Below are 15,866 nucleotides of genomic sequence, written 5' to 3' on the forward strand. Positions count from 1 at the left end.
TTCTATACATTGGGAGAAGGAGGAAAAATTTATGCTTTAAAAATATTCAAATTCTAATTTTCTAATTATCTCACTTTTGGAACTAAATAACATAGCTATTATAAATTTATCATAGCAGTTTTCATTTATGGATTCAACAATCATTATTAAGTGTCTACTATGCTAGGCACTGTTCTAGACTCTGGAGATACAGCAGTCAGTAAGACCGAAATCCTGACCTTGTGGAGTTTCTACTCTAATCAGACAAATAAACAACATACAAAAAAAATATAGTATTGCCGCGGTCCAGCCGCAGCAGGGTCCAGGGGTTAATGAAAGATGAATAAGGCATTGGCGATGGGTAACAGACGACAACACGCCTCAAAGGACAGTGAAGTTCTGTTCCATTTATTGCAAGTACAAGCAGGTTTTTATATTTTCATTTTGGTAGTGATTAACATTTGCACATGCATAGCATGATCAGTTAAGCAGAAAAAATCAATATGAAGGTAACCAGGAAAAGCACACAAGTTCCCATACATTCAGTTACATTAAACAAAGACTGTTTTGACTAAGAGAGCCATAAATCAGACAATTAGGAGTACCTGTATGCACAGAATTTGAATGTCTTTTTTTCCCCTAAGGATTTAATTTTTAATTTTTTATTATTTATTTATTTTATTGATTATGCCATTACATTTGTTCTATATCCCCCCTCCGGTTCCCTCCACCCTGCACACCCCTCCCCCACCATCCCCTTTAGTTCATGAACACGTGTCTCAAGTTCTTTAGATTCTGTATTTCCCCTACTATTCTTACCCTCCCACCCATCTATTTTCTATCTACTGTCTATGCTACTTATTTTCTGCACCTTCTCCCCCCTTCTCCTCCTCCCACTCTCCTGTTGCTAACTCTCCATGTGATCTTCATTTCTATGGTTCACTCCTGATCTAGCTGTCCTCTTAGTTTGCTTTTGTTTTAGGTGTGGTTGTTAATAACTGTGAGTTTCCTGTCCTTTCACTGTTCATCTTTTTTATCTTCTTTTTCTTAGATAAGTCCCTTTAACATTTCATATAATAAGGACTTGGTGATGATGAACTCCTTGAATTTGGTCTTATCTGAGAAGCACTTTATCTGCCCTTCCATTCTAAATAAAAACTTTGCTGGATAGAGCAATCTTGGATGTAGGTCTTTAGTTTTCATGACTTGGAATACCTCTTTCCAGCCCCTTGTTGCCTGTAAGGTCTCTTTTGAGAAATCTGCTGACAGTCTGATGGGCACTCCTTTGTAGGTGACTGTCCCCTTATCTCTTGCTGCTTCTAGGATTCTCTCCTTCATGTTAATCTTGGCTAATGTAATGATGATGTGCCTTGGTGTATTCCTTCTTGGGTCCAACTTCTTTGGGACTCACTGAGCTTCCTGGATTTCCTGGAAGTCTATTTCCTTTGCCATAACCGGGAAGTTCTCTTTTATTATTTGTTCAAATAAGGTTTCCACTCGTGACTGTTCCTCTTCCCCTTCTGGTACCCCTATAATTCGGATGTTGGAACGTTTAAAGATGTCCTGGAGGTTCCTAAGCCTCTCCTCATTTTTTTGAATTCTTGTTTCTTCATTCTTTTCTGTTTGGTCATTTTTCTCCTTCCTTCTGGTCTACTCCCTTGATTTTATTACCAGTTTCCTTTCCATTACTATTGGTTTCCTGTGCCTTCCCTTCATTTCAATTAGTTTAGCCTTCATATGTTCCTCTAATTTGTGACTAAAATCAACCAGTTCTGTGAGCATCCTGATCACCAGTGTTTCGAACTGTGCATCTGAAAGTTTGGCTATTTCTTCATCACTTAGATTTATTGGCTCTGGGGCTCTGAGTTGTTCTTGAGCCATGTTTTTATCTGTTTGTGCCTGTTAGGTATGAGGAGCGGAGCCTTGGTTGTTTACCAGGGCAGGGCCACCCAGGTCACTGGTTTGTGATGCTGTATGTGGGGGCAGGGTCAGAGAGGAGCAATGGCGGTCCTCTCTGCTAGCCCAGTCTATCCCACCGCTCGCCCCTGCCTGTTTACCTGAGCGGAAATGTGCGAGCCCACCGCCCTGCACCAGGGCCTGTGTGGTCTGTCTCAATGCTCACCTCTTCACTGGTTTATCTGCACGCAAATGCTCAACCGACCGCAGCCAGCCAGCAGCGCCTCTTCCCTGTGTCCGCCCGTAGCTAGCCCACACCTGGGATTCATGCCTTCGGCTGCTTGCGTACCACCCCAGTCGGGGATCTTTTTGGCCAACCCGCTCTGCTTCTGGCTTCACCCCTCTTATTTTTGGACTCTGTATTGTCGATTTTCTGTGTGGTTTGGTTGTGCTTATTATTGTTAAAACTTTGTTGTTTTTAGATTTCATTGTGCGTGGACGCAAGGTGTTTTCACCTACACCTCCATCTTGGCGGAAGTGAGACTTTGAATGTCTTAATGTTTATTAAAGTTTCTCAGAATTTGCCATGGGGCAAAAGGATACGCTAGATTGGGTAGAGGTAATAGGAAATTTATTATAAGGCCTTTGTGATGTCTAACTTAACTATCTATCCTTTTCTGTCTAAAATGTTTCTCTGTGTACTATAAACTCTGACTTCCTAGTTAACTGTTTCTACAAGTGTAATAGCTAACCAGCTTCTCTTATTTCTTTGGCGGTCTAATTGATATATATTCCTATTCAAGGTAAAGGAGGGGCTGTTACTTCAACAACTTTTAGACATACAGAGACTTTGTTCTCTAGTCAAGGAATTATTTTGCACAACTCCATTGGAATTATGCTAATCACTGAACCTGAAATACAGGTGTCTAACAATCCCACCACCTTTTGATCACCCAAACAAACATGTAAGGAGAGATAGACAGGAAATCCAGCCACAGTTGCCTCTGCCTTGCAGATGCATCTCAACCATCCCGACCGTATCCCTGGGCTGTGGGTAGGGGTCTATATAGTTTTTACTTATTTTCTTGGAAGACCCTTTGTAGCTGTGGGTAAGGAACAGGTGTGGGAAAGTCTTTCTAATCTGTTCTTTCCTCAACTGTTGGCAGCACAACCTGTGCTTCCTGGTTCTTTATTACCTGCCCTTAACTGTTGATTTAAGAGATCTAACTTGTTTTTCTTATTTCTGGTACACCATGGCAGTCCTGATCGCTTTAAGTTGCTCAAACCAGGGTAATTTATACAACTTGACATGTTTTCCCTTATGGTTAACAATTATATTATCCTGGCTGTCGTACACCCCTGTATAAGGGAGAAGGGAATCTGTAGGGATTTTTCCATCCTTTCAGGCAGTTCCGTGGGGAATACTAATGTTTTCCCCTGAACTGTCCCTTCCTCTTGGGTGATTTTCACAGGAATAAGTAAGTACAGTACAATGCCTATATTCAGTAGCAAGAGTAAAATAATTAAAATAAAAGAGCCAATTGTTAACCCATTTTGATGCCATGTTCTCCTCTGGGGAGATGAATTCCTTGAACTTGAGTCCTCCATGCCCAGACCTTGTCAGACAACATGGTTGAAGAGGGCGTGGCATAGTATGTCAGATGGACATTGAAGCTAAATGAAAGAATGGTGGTGGTAATTTCTACAGAGGGAAAGAAGAGAATAAGGAGAATAGAGTACTAGGTGCTATTTTACATAGGATAATTAGGAAAGGCCTGGCTGAGCTAATATTATCCATAGGGACATCTAAAGGAAGAGTGTTCCAAAAAAAAGAGAGAAAAGGTGATTACTAAGTTTGAAATGCTCCAAAACATCCAAGGGGAAATATCATAGAGGTTGCCAGATATATGAGTCTTGGAGATTAGGACAGAAGCCATACTTGAAATGTAGCTTTAAACACACCTGATATGACCTGAGACCAAATAAGACCACCTAAATAACCAGTCAAATAGAGAAAAGAACTAAAAACTGAACCCTAGGGTTACATAATCCTAAGTAGAGAGAAGAAAAAAACTAAAAACTGAACCCTAAGTGAGAAGATGAGAAGGAGCCAGCAATAGAGACTGAGAAAGAATAGCCAGTGATCAAGAGAATAATTTCCTGGAAGTGAAGTGGAAAAAAGTGTTTGAGGATAAGAAGTGATCAGTATGTTAAATTCTATTGAAGTGGATCAAGAGGGCTGCTAGCTGTCAGATTTAGGAACATGGATGTGGCAGACTGCAAAAATGGACCACAAATTACTTGCTGTGACTCCCGCCCAGAGGTGGAGTCTACTGCTCCACCCCTGAAGTTAGGCTTGGCTATGGAAGTTGCATTGGTCAATAAAACTTTGGCAAACCAGATCCAAGAACAGCCTTGTAAAGTGCTTGTGCATTGGGATTTCTCTTTTGTTACTCGGAATTCTTTCACCATCATGTGAATAAGCATGCAGGAAATGAAATACACATGACTACTACCCCAGTTGATAGCAAGCCAACCACTAGACACATGAGTAAGGCCATTCTAGCTAGAAAGACCAGCCTGGTCCGCCCCAACCAGAACTGCCCCACAGAATTACAAGCAAATAAAATGGCTTTTGTTCTAAGCCACTGAATTTTGTGGTGGTTTGTTTTAAAGCAAAAGCTTGGCAAAGGAGAGGATAATGGTGGCAGGTAAGAGCTATTTAATGAAGTGGCAGGCATAGAAATTGTGTTAAGAGCTGGATTAGGAAAGAATGGACAAAGCCTTTCTGCTCTAGGCCCGAGTGGTCACTGTGGAAATGGACAAGTTTATGAAACCCTGGAAGGTGGTACTGGTCCTGGCTGGATGCTACTCTGGACACGAAGCGGTCATCATGAAGAACACTGATGATGGCACCTCAGACTATGCTTTTAGCCATGCTGGTATGTCTGGAATTGACCACTATCCCCACAAAGAGATAGCTGCCATGGGTAAGAAGAAATTGTCAAGAGGTCAAAGATCAAGTCTTTTATGAAAGTTTATAACTACAATCACCTCATATCCACAAGGTACTATGTGCGTATCCCCTTGGACAAAACTGTTATCCCTGCTCTGAGACAGCAAGGCCTGAGGGGAGGCCAAAGTCAAGTTCAGAGAGAGGTACAAGACTGGCAAGAACCAATAATTTTTCTAGTAGACATAATTTTAGATCTTTTTTGTTTCAGTCATTAGAAATAAAATTAAAAAAAAACTGAATGGATAGAGAGAGTGAAACACGAGCCCTCTGGCTGACACAGGCTTAACTTTAGAGGATTCCCTTTGTAAGAAGGCCATTTCCTCCACCAGGAAACTACATTGTTACACTGTTTACCAGGTTTTCCCTACCCACTTCCAACAGTAGCACAAGGGCAAAATCCTTCTACTGAAGCATCCAGTTATGATAACACCAGTATATCTCCTCACAAGATGTGGAGAGGACGGAGGAAAGCGGGAACTACATATTCTGCTTTACTGCCAATAAGTTTTACCAATAAATTTGATTTCATATTTACACCTGTCAGAAGGGGGGCAGTGCCAGTGTGAGAATGTTTATCTGTGCACACACATGCGCACAGACGACTCCCTACAAAGCATCTAACCATCTCTTGACAAGGTCTGACATGCTCATTACCTCGAATTTTCCAGTTGAATTGAAAAAGACTGTAATTCCATGTAAAAAACACTTAAAATTTTTATACAAACAGCATTTCAAAAAGTCAAAAACATACAAATAACTTACTTTGCAATCCGCAGTTTCCCAACTTCACCTCTTCCGGGGGCTTTAGCCCATTGCTGTGACAAATATTTAGGAACCTAACACAAAGTAAAAAATTAATAAGACTGACTATGTTTTCGATACTAATAAATCTTTTTAAACATAAAATGATATACTGTTTCCATTTTACTTTCTGCTTGTAATAAATAATCATTAATATCAAACTCAATATATGTTTTGCACTATAATAAGATAGGTAAGAAATGCCTTTTGCTTTCAAAGAGCTTGGAGCCAATCAAGTTTGTGACACAAAAATAACATGGGTAAAATAAAGAGAAACAAGTATTAACTTATGTTCCCAAGTAAGTCCAATAAAAGTTCAAAGATAAGAAAAGTAACGGAGAGGACTTCCACCAAGATGGAGGCGTAGGTGGAAACACTCTGCCTTCTCGCACAACCAAGTTTAAAAACCACAAAGTTTTAGCAACAAAAACACAGCCAAACCACAGAAAATTGAACTATACAGAAGTCTGACAACAACCAACCCTTCAGCCAAACCAGTAAGAGGGGCAAAGCCAGCAGCAGAGCGAGGTGGGGCAGGAAAGATCCACCGGACAACCCAGGCGCATGACCCAAACGTGCTGGCAGCTGTGGGCAGATTCCAGGTGTGGAGTAGCAGGCGGACCCACTGAGGGCGAAAGGTGGTGGACCCACTGAGGGCTGACCACAGTCACACATTCGCGTGCAGATAAACCGGTGAAGGAGCGAGCGGTGAGACGGACCAAGCAGGCCCCAGCAGCAAGAAGCGGCAGAGGGGACCACTATTGTCCCTCTCTGACCCTGCCTCCACATATAGCATCACAAAACAGCAACCTGGGTGGCCCTGCCCTGGTGAACATCTAAGGCTCTGCTCCTCATACCTAACAGGCACAAACAGATAAAAACATGGCTCAAGAACAACTCAGAGCCCCAGAGCTCATGAATCTAAGTGACAAAGAAATAGCCAAACTTTCAGATGCACAGTTCGAAACACTGGTGATCAGGATGCTCACAGAACTGGTTGATTTTAGTCACAAATTAGAGTAACATATGAAGGCTAAAACTAATTGAAATAAAGGGAAAGGCACAGGAAACCAATAGTAATGGAAAGGAAACTGGGACTCAAATCAAAGGAGTGGACCAGAAGGAGGAAAAAAATGACCAAACAGAAAATATGAAGAAACAAGAATTCAAAAAAATGAGGAGAGGCTTAGGAACCTTCAGGACATCTTTAAACGTTCCAACATCCGAATTATAGGGGTACCAGAAGGGGAAGAGGAACAGCTACAAGTGGAAAACTTATTTGAACAAATAATAAAAGAGAACTTCTCCAATCTCACAAAGGAAATAGCCTTCCAGGAAATCCAGGAAGCTCAGAGAGTTCCAAAGAAGTTCGACCCACCAAGAAGGAACACACCAAGGCACATCATCATTACATTAGCCAAGATTAACATGAAGGAGAGAATCCTAGAAGCAGCAAGAGATAAGGGGACAGTCACCTACAAAGGAGTCCCCATCAGACTGTCAGCAGATTTCTCAAAAGAGACCTTACAGGCAACAAGGGGCTGGAAAGAAGTATTCCAAGTCATGAAATCCAAAGACCTACATCTAAGATGGCTCTATCCAGCAAAGCTTTCATTTAGAATGGAAGGGCAGTTAAAATGCTTCTCAGATAAGATCAAATTCAAGGAGTTCATCATCACCAAGCCCTTATTATATGAAATGTTAAAGGGACTTATCTAAGAAAAAGAAGATAAAAAAAATGAACAGTGAAAGGACAGCAAACTCACAGTTATTAACAACCACACCTAAAACAAAAGCAAACTAAGAAGACAGCTAGATCAGCAGCGGAACCAGAGAAATGAAGATCACATGGAGAGTTAGCAACAGGGGAGTGGGAGGAGGAGAAGGGGGGAGAAGGTACAGAAAATAAGTAGCATAGACAGTAGGTAGAAAACAGATGGGGGGAGGGCAAGAATAGTAGTGGAAATATAGAATCTAAAGAACTTGAAACACGTGGTCATAAGCTAAAGGGGGGAATGGTGGGAGAGGAGGTGTGCAGGATGGAGGGAAATGAAGGGGAAAAATAGAACTGTAACGGCATAATCAATAAAATATATTTAAAAATAAAATTCAAAAAAAAAAGAGAAAGGTATCAGTAAAGACTTCTCAGAGGAGCATAACACTCTGACATATTATTTAGGACACCAGTGACTTTAAGATGATTTCAAAAGTTATGTTTTATTATGTATAATAATAAACTTTGACCAATATGAAAGATCTAATGAAATGAAAATATTATTAAACATAATAGCTAACATTTATATAACGCTAGTTTCCTAACACTGTTACAGGCACTTTCCACACACTTATGCATTTAACCCTCACATCTCTACAAGGTATGTACTGCTGATTACCCCCATATGACAGATGATGGATCTGAGGCATCTGGGATTACCCAATTTAGTCTAGGTTATATAATCAGCAATGATGGAGCCAGGATTCAAATCCAGGCCCTCTGGTTCCCACATCTATGTAACCAATACACTACATTGTGTTCATAACTAGATACCTGCAATTAGAAGGGTTATAATTCTCAAAATGGTTAAGAAAATACACGTTGGATCCCTACTGTGTACTTAACTCATTTCTTCTAGGAAGTAGTGTGAACTCTAAATCATCATACACCTTTACAGTTTTTCAATCTTGAGTCAGATACAAAGAATGAGTACATGTTCCCAACCTTTTTTTACACAGACCCTCTGCTCCAGGCATAATAATCTCTTTATTTTCCAGGAGACATCATGTTAATATGCATTGCAGTCTTGCATTTCTGTTCCATAGCATACTATGCTATGCTTCTGTCCACCCATCCAAATCCTATTAAGGTAAACATCGACTGAGCATTTACTGTGCTCCAATCATAAATGCATCATCTCAAATTCCACCATTTTTTCAAGTTCTTTCTTTAAGTCTATAAGGGATATCTCCTTAATGTTTCTCCTCCATTTAGCATGGAAAGAGAAATGCTCACTTACTCTTTAATTCATACTGACATAGCTGTGATAAGTCAAATGAGTGCCAGAGACTAAGGCTAGAGCTGAGTAAGAAATCATTCATTCATCACCTATCTTGAGCAATTACCATGTGCCAAACACAATTCTGGGTGTGACAGGCAAGGGTACTATGCTCATGTAATGCGACTGTGTGTGTGCATGTATATGTGCAGGCGCTAGGGAAAGGGAGGTAACCAACACTGAACACACGAACATAGAATCACTTCAGACTGTGGAAGGGTTTTGAAGAATAGCACAACACAGGTTCTACATGCTAGGGAAGGATGATAAGGAAATTATTTTAGAAAGGTGAACTAGAAGGACCTCTCAGATTTACTTGATAATGCAGCCATGTGATAAAAAGTTTTTTTTAAGTTTAACAAACCATTTTGCTTGAGGTTCAAAGACACATAATCACATTTTGAACATACATATGTATCTTATGAAACTCTCATAAACACCTATATGAAAAAGTAAAGTACAAATACTGCGCTCATTAATGTCTAATTGCTGTATTTACAAAAAAACCTTTTTTTGACTATGTTTCAGGAGACCCTGTCATGCTCTAAAAGAACACTCCAATCCAATGGCCTCTTATTCCGTGAACTCAGAGCTTTCTAAGGTGGTTAAGGGCCACCAACCCAAGAGTGCATTTAAGGGTATGCAGAGATCAGTTCTACTTTCTGGTCGAGAAAAATGTACAGGAAGCAGACACTCAACTTCCTTTACAGGCTCATGACTTAAATCAGTTTCGCCAAGAAAAAATACAGAAATTCTTCAATCTAGGTTAAAATGCACCGCTCGAATCGGGGCCATGAAAGGGCCCCGGAAAAATAAAGTCGTTCAGAATGGAAATCTCTTCCAGGCAGGTTGGGACTCTGGCTGAAAGATATTGCTGTTCCCTAAGCTAGTTTCCTCGCTTGCAAAAGTGCATAACAATGAGTCATAAAACTCAAGATACGTGAAGATGACTATGAGGAACTTTAAAAGGTGCACGAAATGGGGCGGTCTCAAGAAACTTAAACTTATAGTAGGAGGCCCGCAAGCGACAGTCGTACCAACATTACCTTGACCAGCCACACTCCGGTGTTCTGTTTGGCGCCGGTCAGGTCAAGTTCCCCACGCTCGGCCATCGGTCTGTTGCCGGTGGAGGCGTGCGACCCACAGCAGCGGGTCCAGGAGCAGGGAGACTGCGAGGCAAGCGGCCGAAGCAAAATACAACTTCCCGTAAGAGCAAGAAACCGAAGCGCGCGTCCACCTACCAAGAAGCCGGAGAAAGAAACAGGCCTCTGCAAGCCAGGATGTGCGCTTGCGCACTACTACCGTCAGTACGGCTCACTGTTGCAGACAAACCTCCTGGATCCGCAACTTTTTGCGTGGGCGTGGCCACCGGTGATGCTTGTGTTAGAGTGTTTATTTAAGACCTAGGGTGGGATGGACCAGAACAGCAGCAAAACACTTAAAGACTAGGTCGACAGAACTTAAAAAAGAAAGTGTCAAAATAGAGAAGTGTGGTTGAGAGACAAAGTTTATATCCAACCGTGACCAAGGAGAGACATCGTTTAGAGAATAGTGTTGCAGTAATAAACAATAAATAAATTAGAACAGGTGGGCACTGGGATCAGATTGAGTAACCCTGGGTATACTGAAAACATGCTATTTCTAGACCTGGGGGCGGGGGTGGGAGGTGGTGGAAAGCAGTGTCTCACCTGAGAGTCTATCCTGAGCACCTCTAATTAAGCAAGGAGAACACACCCCTTTTCAGACTTTAAAACCTGGAGTCTGGGTACTTAGGTTAGTAAAAATAGAAGTGTAACAGAAAATCCTGATTTTTAAACTCCTTAAACAGTTTCCTCTCTCTCTACTTGTCTATAGAATTCAACCCTCTGTACACACACCTTCTCAATTTGATCCCTGCCATTCAATCCAACACACATCCAACCACCCTGAAGCCATCAGACATCCCCAAACATGTCAGTGTCGTCCTCAGTATTTTCAAAGCCTCTGCACGCTTGATACTTTTTACTCAGATGCTCTATTCTGCCCTTACTGGAACTCGTCCCGTCCTCTGATTGGCAAACTCCTACTTAGGTTTCAAGACTAATATAAATATCACTTCTCCCTGGCTGGTGTGGCTCAGTGGATTAAACTCTGGCCTCCAAACCAGCAGCTCCATTCAGTCAGGGTACATGCCTTGGTTGTGAGCAGGTACCGGTCTGGGGGACTGCAATGAATCTGTCCCACATCGATGTTTCTCACACTTTCTCCCTCCCTTTTCTCTCTAAAAATAAATAAATAAAATCTTTTTTTTATGTGTCACTTCATATGAGACTTTTTACCAGTTCACCCAAGGGAAGTTCATTTTGCTTCACATCACATTGCAATATACGTGTTTACATGCTACCTTTGCTTTCCACACTATGAGCTCCTCCTAGGCTGAAGTAAGTGCATTATTCATTTTATATCCACAACGTCCATCACAGTGGTATTGTTAAATTTCAATAGGCTTTGTTGGAGCGAACATTTACCGAAGAAAAACAAACAGTAAGGTGTTGTAAGAATGGTAAGTAATGTGTTTAATCACACAACCAATACATGTATATACTTGAAGAAATTCCATGTCTGTGAGTATAGGGCCAGGAAAAGTCCTTAAGTCTCTAGGATCATCTGGGAAAACTAATGTATTGAAAAGAAACGTCGCATTTTCATGTCACAGCTTGGGAAAGGGCCTTAAAACATATAAGGACAAGTAAGTGAAGAGAGCTGCTATAAGCTTCGATGAAATACAAAGAATAAATTTAAAAATGAGGCCATGAAAGAAAGAAATTAAACTAGCTTGGAGCACCTTGGTAATGGACTGTAGAGTAAATGATTAGGACATTGGTCTTGACCTATAGGTCATGGGGTGTGTGTGTTTACTGGAATTGGGGGATTATGAATAGCTAAAGAAGAAGAAATGGCTGGACACAAAAAGAAAAGGTAAATATTGAAATATGATTATAAAAAAGGAAAAAATCCAACAATTTATTGTACTTCATCCTCACCCTTTGTTGAGTAAAGAACAAATTTCCCCTAACTATACTTTTCAAACCCCCTTGCTCTTTAAGGAGGGATACTTATAAGCTGTGAGAGACAAGGAAGGATATGAACAATGAGAGAAAATGAGAGGTTGGGCTCCTTGAACCAGATTCACAGATTTACTCTGGAGACTGACAGTGTAACAGATGTTGCAGCCAAAGCCTTCCCTTTTCAAGGGCCTGTAATATGCCAGACATCGATAAATTTGGCCTGATTCAACTTTATGTTCCTGGCACCATGATCTCGCACCTTTAATATCCATTCTTACACACATTGCCTGGATTTCTGTTCATATAAATTATAAAACTTAAGTAGTGCTTTGGGACTATAGCACACCTCCTCATAGATTGTACTGAGATTTCTACCTCACCCATATGGGCCTGCTGGAATTTGAGTCTACTTGTAAGTCTAAAAGCAAAGAGAGTGGTGAGTGGTGGGTCCTGAAGATAATTAGCATTGTCATGGGAGGCAATAGTCTTAGGGGAAAGCCATTACTTTCCTCAGACAAGTAGGGTTAATTTCCTCTTACTCTGGTAGGAGGTGGAAAGATTGTTACCACTGGAGGTGGGGAGGCTGGTTCTACTGGAACAGGCCAGTTCCACTGCCAAAGAAGATAATCAGAATCTAGGAGCTCAGCTTGCCCAGCTTTTCCAGGGTCTTCCTTATTCCAACTTATGGGATTCCATTCTTTCTTAATGTTCTCACTGTAACAGAAAATACAGCCTCTGTGAGGCTGGGTATTCAACTTGTGTTGTAATTCAGCCAGTTACAGGATCAGATTTTACATTTGATTTTTAGCAATCTCAGCACCCAGGCTACAGGAGACAAGGGTTTCCTTCAGGGCACACATTGGTCATTTATGTGGTGCTTGAGCTGAGAATTCAAATCCCTGAGCTCATTCTTTTTGTTCATAACTTTGTCCAGCAACTTTAGAAGCAACCAGCAATCTCATTATATTAGTTAGTTTTTCAAAAATGTTCAACAATATCCAATACACAGTCATTCAGATCCTTGCTTTTTATAAGTGTGTTCAATAATTAGGTGTATCCAATGCAGATATTTTATAAATTTCTATTGACTATTCACAGAATGGAATTTCAGTGCTCTTTTTACTACTGGAAATAGAGTCACTAGCATCTTTAATCAGATTAGAGAGTAATTACAGAATCCCAGGAACAATTTAGAAAATTCATCCTTAACATTCTATTCTTCTAGAACCACACTCAGGACCAAAATCTGTATTGGGGTTCTCCAAAGAAATAGAGAATGAGAGAGAGAGAGAAATTATAAGAAATTGGCTTACACAACTATGGAGGCTGAGAAGTTTGCACACCTGCAGTTGGCAAGCTGGAGACCTGGGTCAGTTTAGAATTTATGGTTTACTTCCAGTCTGAGTCTAAAGGCCTGAGAAGCAGGAGAATGGAAGATGTAAAATTCAGTTCACATGCTAGTCCAGAGATAGAAGATCAATGTCCCAGCTTGAAGGCAGTTAAGAGAGTGAATTCTCCCTTACTGAATCTTTGTCTATTTTGAGCTTCAAGGAATTGGATGAGGCCCACCCACATCAAGGAAGGCAATCTGCTTTACACAGCCTATTGATTCAAATGTTAATCCCTCCAGAAATCCTCTCACAAACACTCTAAGAATAATGGTAAACTCAAGAATAATGGTGGGCAACCTGAGGCCCAGTCAATTTGACACAAAATATTAATCATCATAGATGAAAAGGTCAGTCTCCAAAGAGGTAACTCCAAAATTATTTATTCTTCCAGATAATTGACTAGTCAGTTTCTTCTTCAGTCTTTTAAGGCATAATTTCAAGTCAAATGGGGATGGCTCAAGTACTCCCTGCTGACTGAAATTTTTCCAAGAAGTCTACTTAGTGCGTAGACCAGTGATTTTCAACCAGTGTCCCCCAAGAATTTTTAAAACATGCAATACCTGACTCTTTAGTCAGGGGCATTGACCTCTTTTTTCTTAGATTGTCAAAGAATAATGATGATAATAATAATAATAATAATAACACAATAGTCAACACAATAGCCCTCTGGTGTGAATGCCCTGTCTTGAACCATAAATAGAGCTGTCTCATAATAAAGTTGTGTCTGATTGGTTAATTCTTTCTTTGAAGATTTTATTTATTTACTTCTAGAAAGAGGAGAAAGGAAGCAGAAAGAGAGGGAGAGAACTATTGATCAATTGCTTCTTACATGCCCCCAACCAGGACCTGGCTTGCAACCCAGGCGCATGTCCTGACCAGGAATCACACCTGAGACCTTTTGGTTGGCTTGGTGAAACCCAACCCACTGAGTCACACCAGTCAGGGCTGATTCTTGGTACCAGAAATTCTTATATATAAATATAAGCACCTGATTTTTAAAAAGTCATTTTGGAACAAGGAAGGAAGGTAATTGCTATGATTTTTTTTTGTAAATCAAAGTTATATCAATTTTTTGTCAGATAAGCAAAAAATAGCAAGGTATTTCCAGAAAGTATCCAACCATGTAATGTGAAAAATAGAGACATTTATTGAAGAAGATACAAAATATAAGAAACATTGTACATACAATAATGATGTCTCAGTCCACTGCAAAGTTATGACTTTCTTGAGGAAGTCTGGTTGATTGGAAGTTGTTTTAATCAAGTCATTCACAACCACAACCCCAAATTCTTTCTGCTCTGGTAGCAGAAGCCACAGGACTAATTTTCCCACATTTCATGCTAAGACCCTGTGTCAAAATCTTGGATACAGTACTTTTTGAAATTCTTAAATCAGCTTCTAGTTCTCACACTGTCAGTTGCCAATCTTTGTCGATTGCAGCCCATACTTATTCAATGTTCTTAGGTGTTTTGCTTGTTGCAGGCCTTCCAGAACATGGATCACTTTAAACAGATTCTTGACCATCTTTGAAGTATTTGTGCCACAAGTTTATTTGCACTGCACTCATTACATCATCCCCAAAGTCTTCTGAGTCCTCCGAATAGTTTCCGTGGAAGAATGTTCAAGATTAGCACAAAATTTGATGCAGATTTTTGTTCTACTCTCTCAGCCATTTTGAATGCAACAGCCACACAGCACACATGCTCACTCAATGGCATCTACTGCTCCCACTGACCTGTACAGTGAAGTCATCATTGTTCACATATGCACATTCCAGTCCACTTTCCTTGCCTGCCATGTTACATGGATGTTGTGAAAACCATTCTTGTTATATTAACAATGGCTGGAATTTTTCTGGACAGACCACATTTATTTTTTGGTGCAGAATTTTAGTTATTAGTTTATGTGTGCCATGAGATGAAAAAGGTTGAAAATTGCTGGCTTAGGCCAACCTATGACTCTACCATTACCTAGGGCTTAGAGTCTGGTTTGGACCTCAAGGCAGCCGTACTTGCTAAATAGGCAGAACTCCATTCTCTTTGTGTGTCTTGAGCAGAAACAAATCCCCAAACCACCCCAAACACCACCAAATGCTTCATTCAAGATGAATGTTCTCAGTGTCTGGTACCTGGAGAAGATTATTAGAATCCTCTGAGAGATGTGCTAAAAATTTAGACACCTGAACCCAATCCACATGAACAAAATCAAAATTTCTGGAAGTGGGTCAGGAAACTGACATTTTAGCAAGCTCCCTGGTATTTCTTAGGCGCACCAAAATCTGAGAATCATTGTTCTAATGTCCGATTGATAGTTTATTAAAGCCAGGCCATACTCCAAGCCCTGAGGCATGAGAGAAATTTTACTAGAAATTTTTCTCTTTGTCTTTTATGTTATGGCTAGAATTCCCCAAATTATCCATCAGAGTTACAAGCAGCAAAGCTATTAGAGGAGATATTACAAATGAGTTGAAAAAATTAGAATGATATTAACAAGTAGCTGAGTCCTTTCTCAAATGCTGTACTTGGCCATCACACATGGACCCAGTGCCTCTCCAGGCCATTGTCTTTGTTCAAATTCACTCAGAAACTTTCCAGCAAGTGGAACTTACCTTCAAGAGAATTCACATAGCAGGCAAAAAAAAAACAAAAAACACCACTACGAAGCCCTTCTTAGTAATCCAGAC

The 15,866-nt window shown here is 40.5% G+C and overlaps 1 protein-coding gene and 1 pseudogene across 2 annotated transcripts in view; one reads left to right on the forward strand and one right to left on the reverse strand.

Annotated features, from left to right (window-relative positions):
* Positions 1 to 10,029, reverse strand: part of GTF2F2 (general transcription factor IIF subunit 2) — a 171,855-nt gene extending 161,826 nt beyond the window's left edge. For both annotated transcript variants that reach the window (XM_037147365.2, XM_053665402.1), the window contains exons 1-2: positions 9,792 to 10,029; positions 5,654 to 5,727 (exon numbers count right to left, since the gene is read on the reverse strand). In XM_037147365.2, coding sequence (XP_037003260.1) covers positions 5,654 to 5,727; positions 9,792 to 9,857 — 140 coding nt within the window. In that variant the 5' untranslated portion in view covers positions 9,858 to 10,029. The remainder of the gene's footprint in view (positions 1 to 5,653; positions 5,728 to 9,791) is intronic.
* LOC119050831 (60S ribosomal protein L27-like) lies at positions 4,694 to 5,068 on the forward strand (annotated as a pseudogene).
* Positions 10,030 to 15,866: the final 5,837 nt, after the last annotated feature.

This window comes from Artibeus jamaicensis, unplaced genomic scaffold, assembly GCF_021234435.1.
Source record: "Artibeus jamaicensis isolate MK-2021 breed Jamaican fruit bat unplaced genomic scaffold, CSHL_Jam_final contig_414, whole genome shotgun sequence".
Classification (NCBI taxonomy): Eukaryota; Metazoa; Chordata; class Mammalia; order Chiroptera; family Phyllostomidae; genus Artibeus; species Artibeus jamaicensis.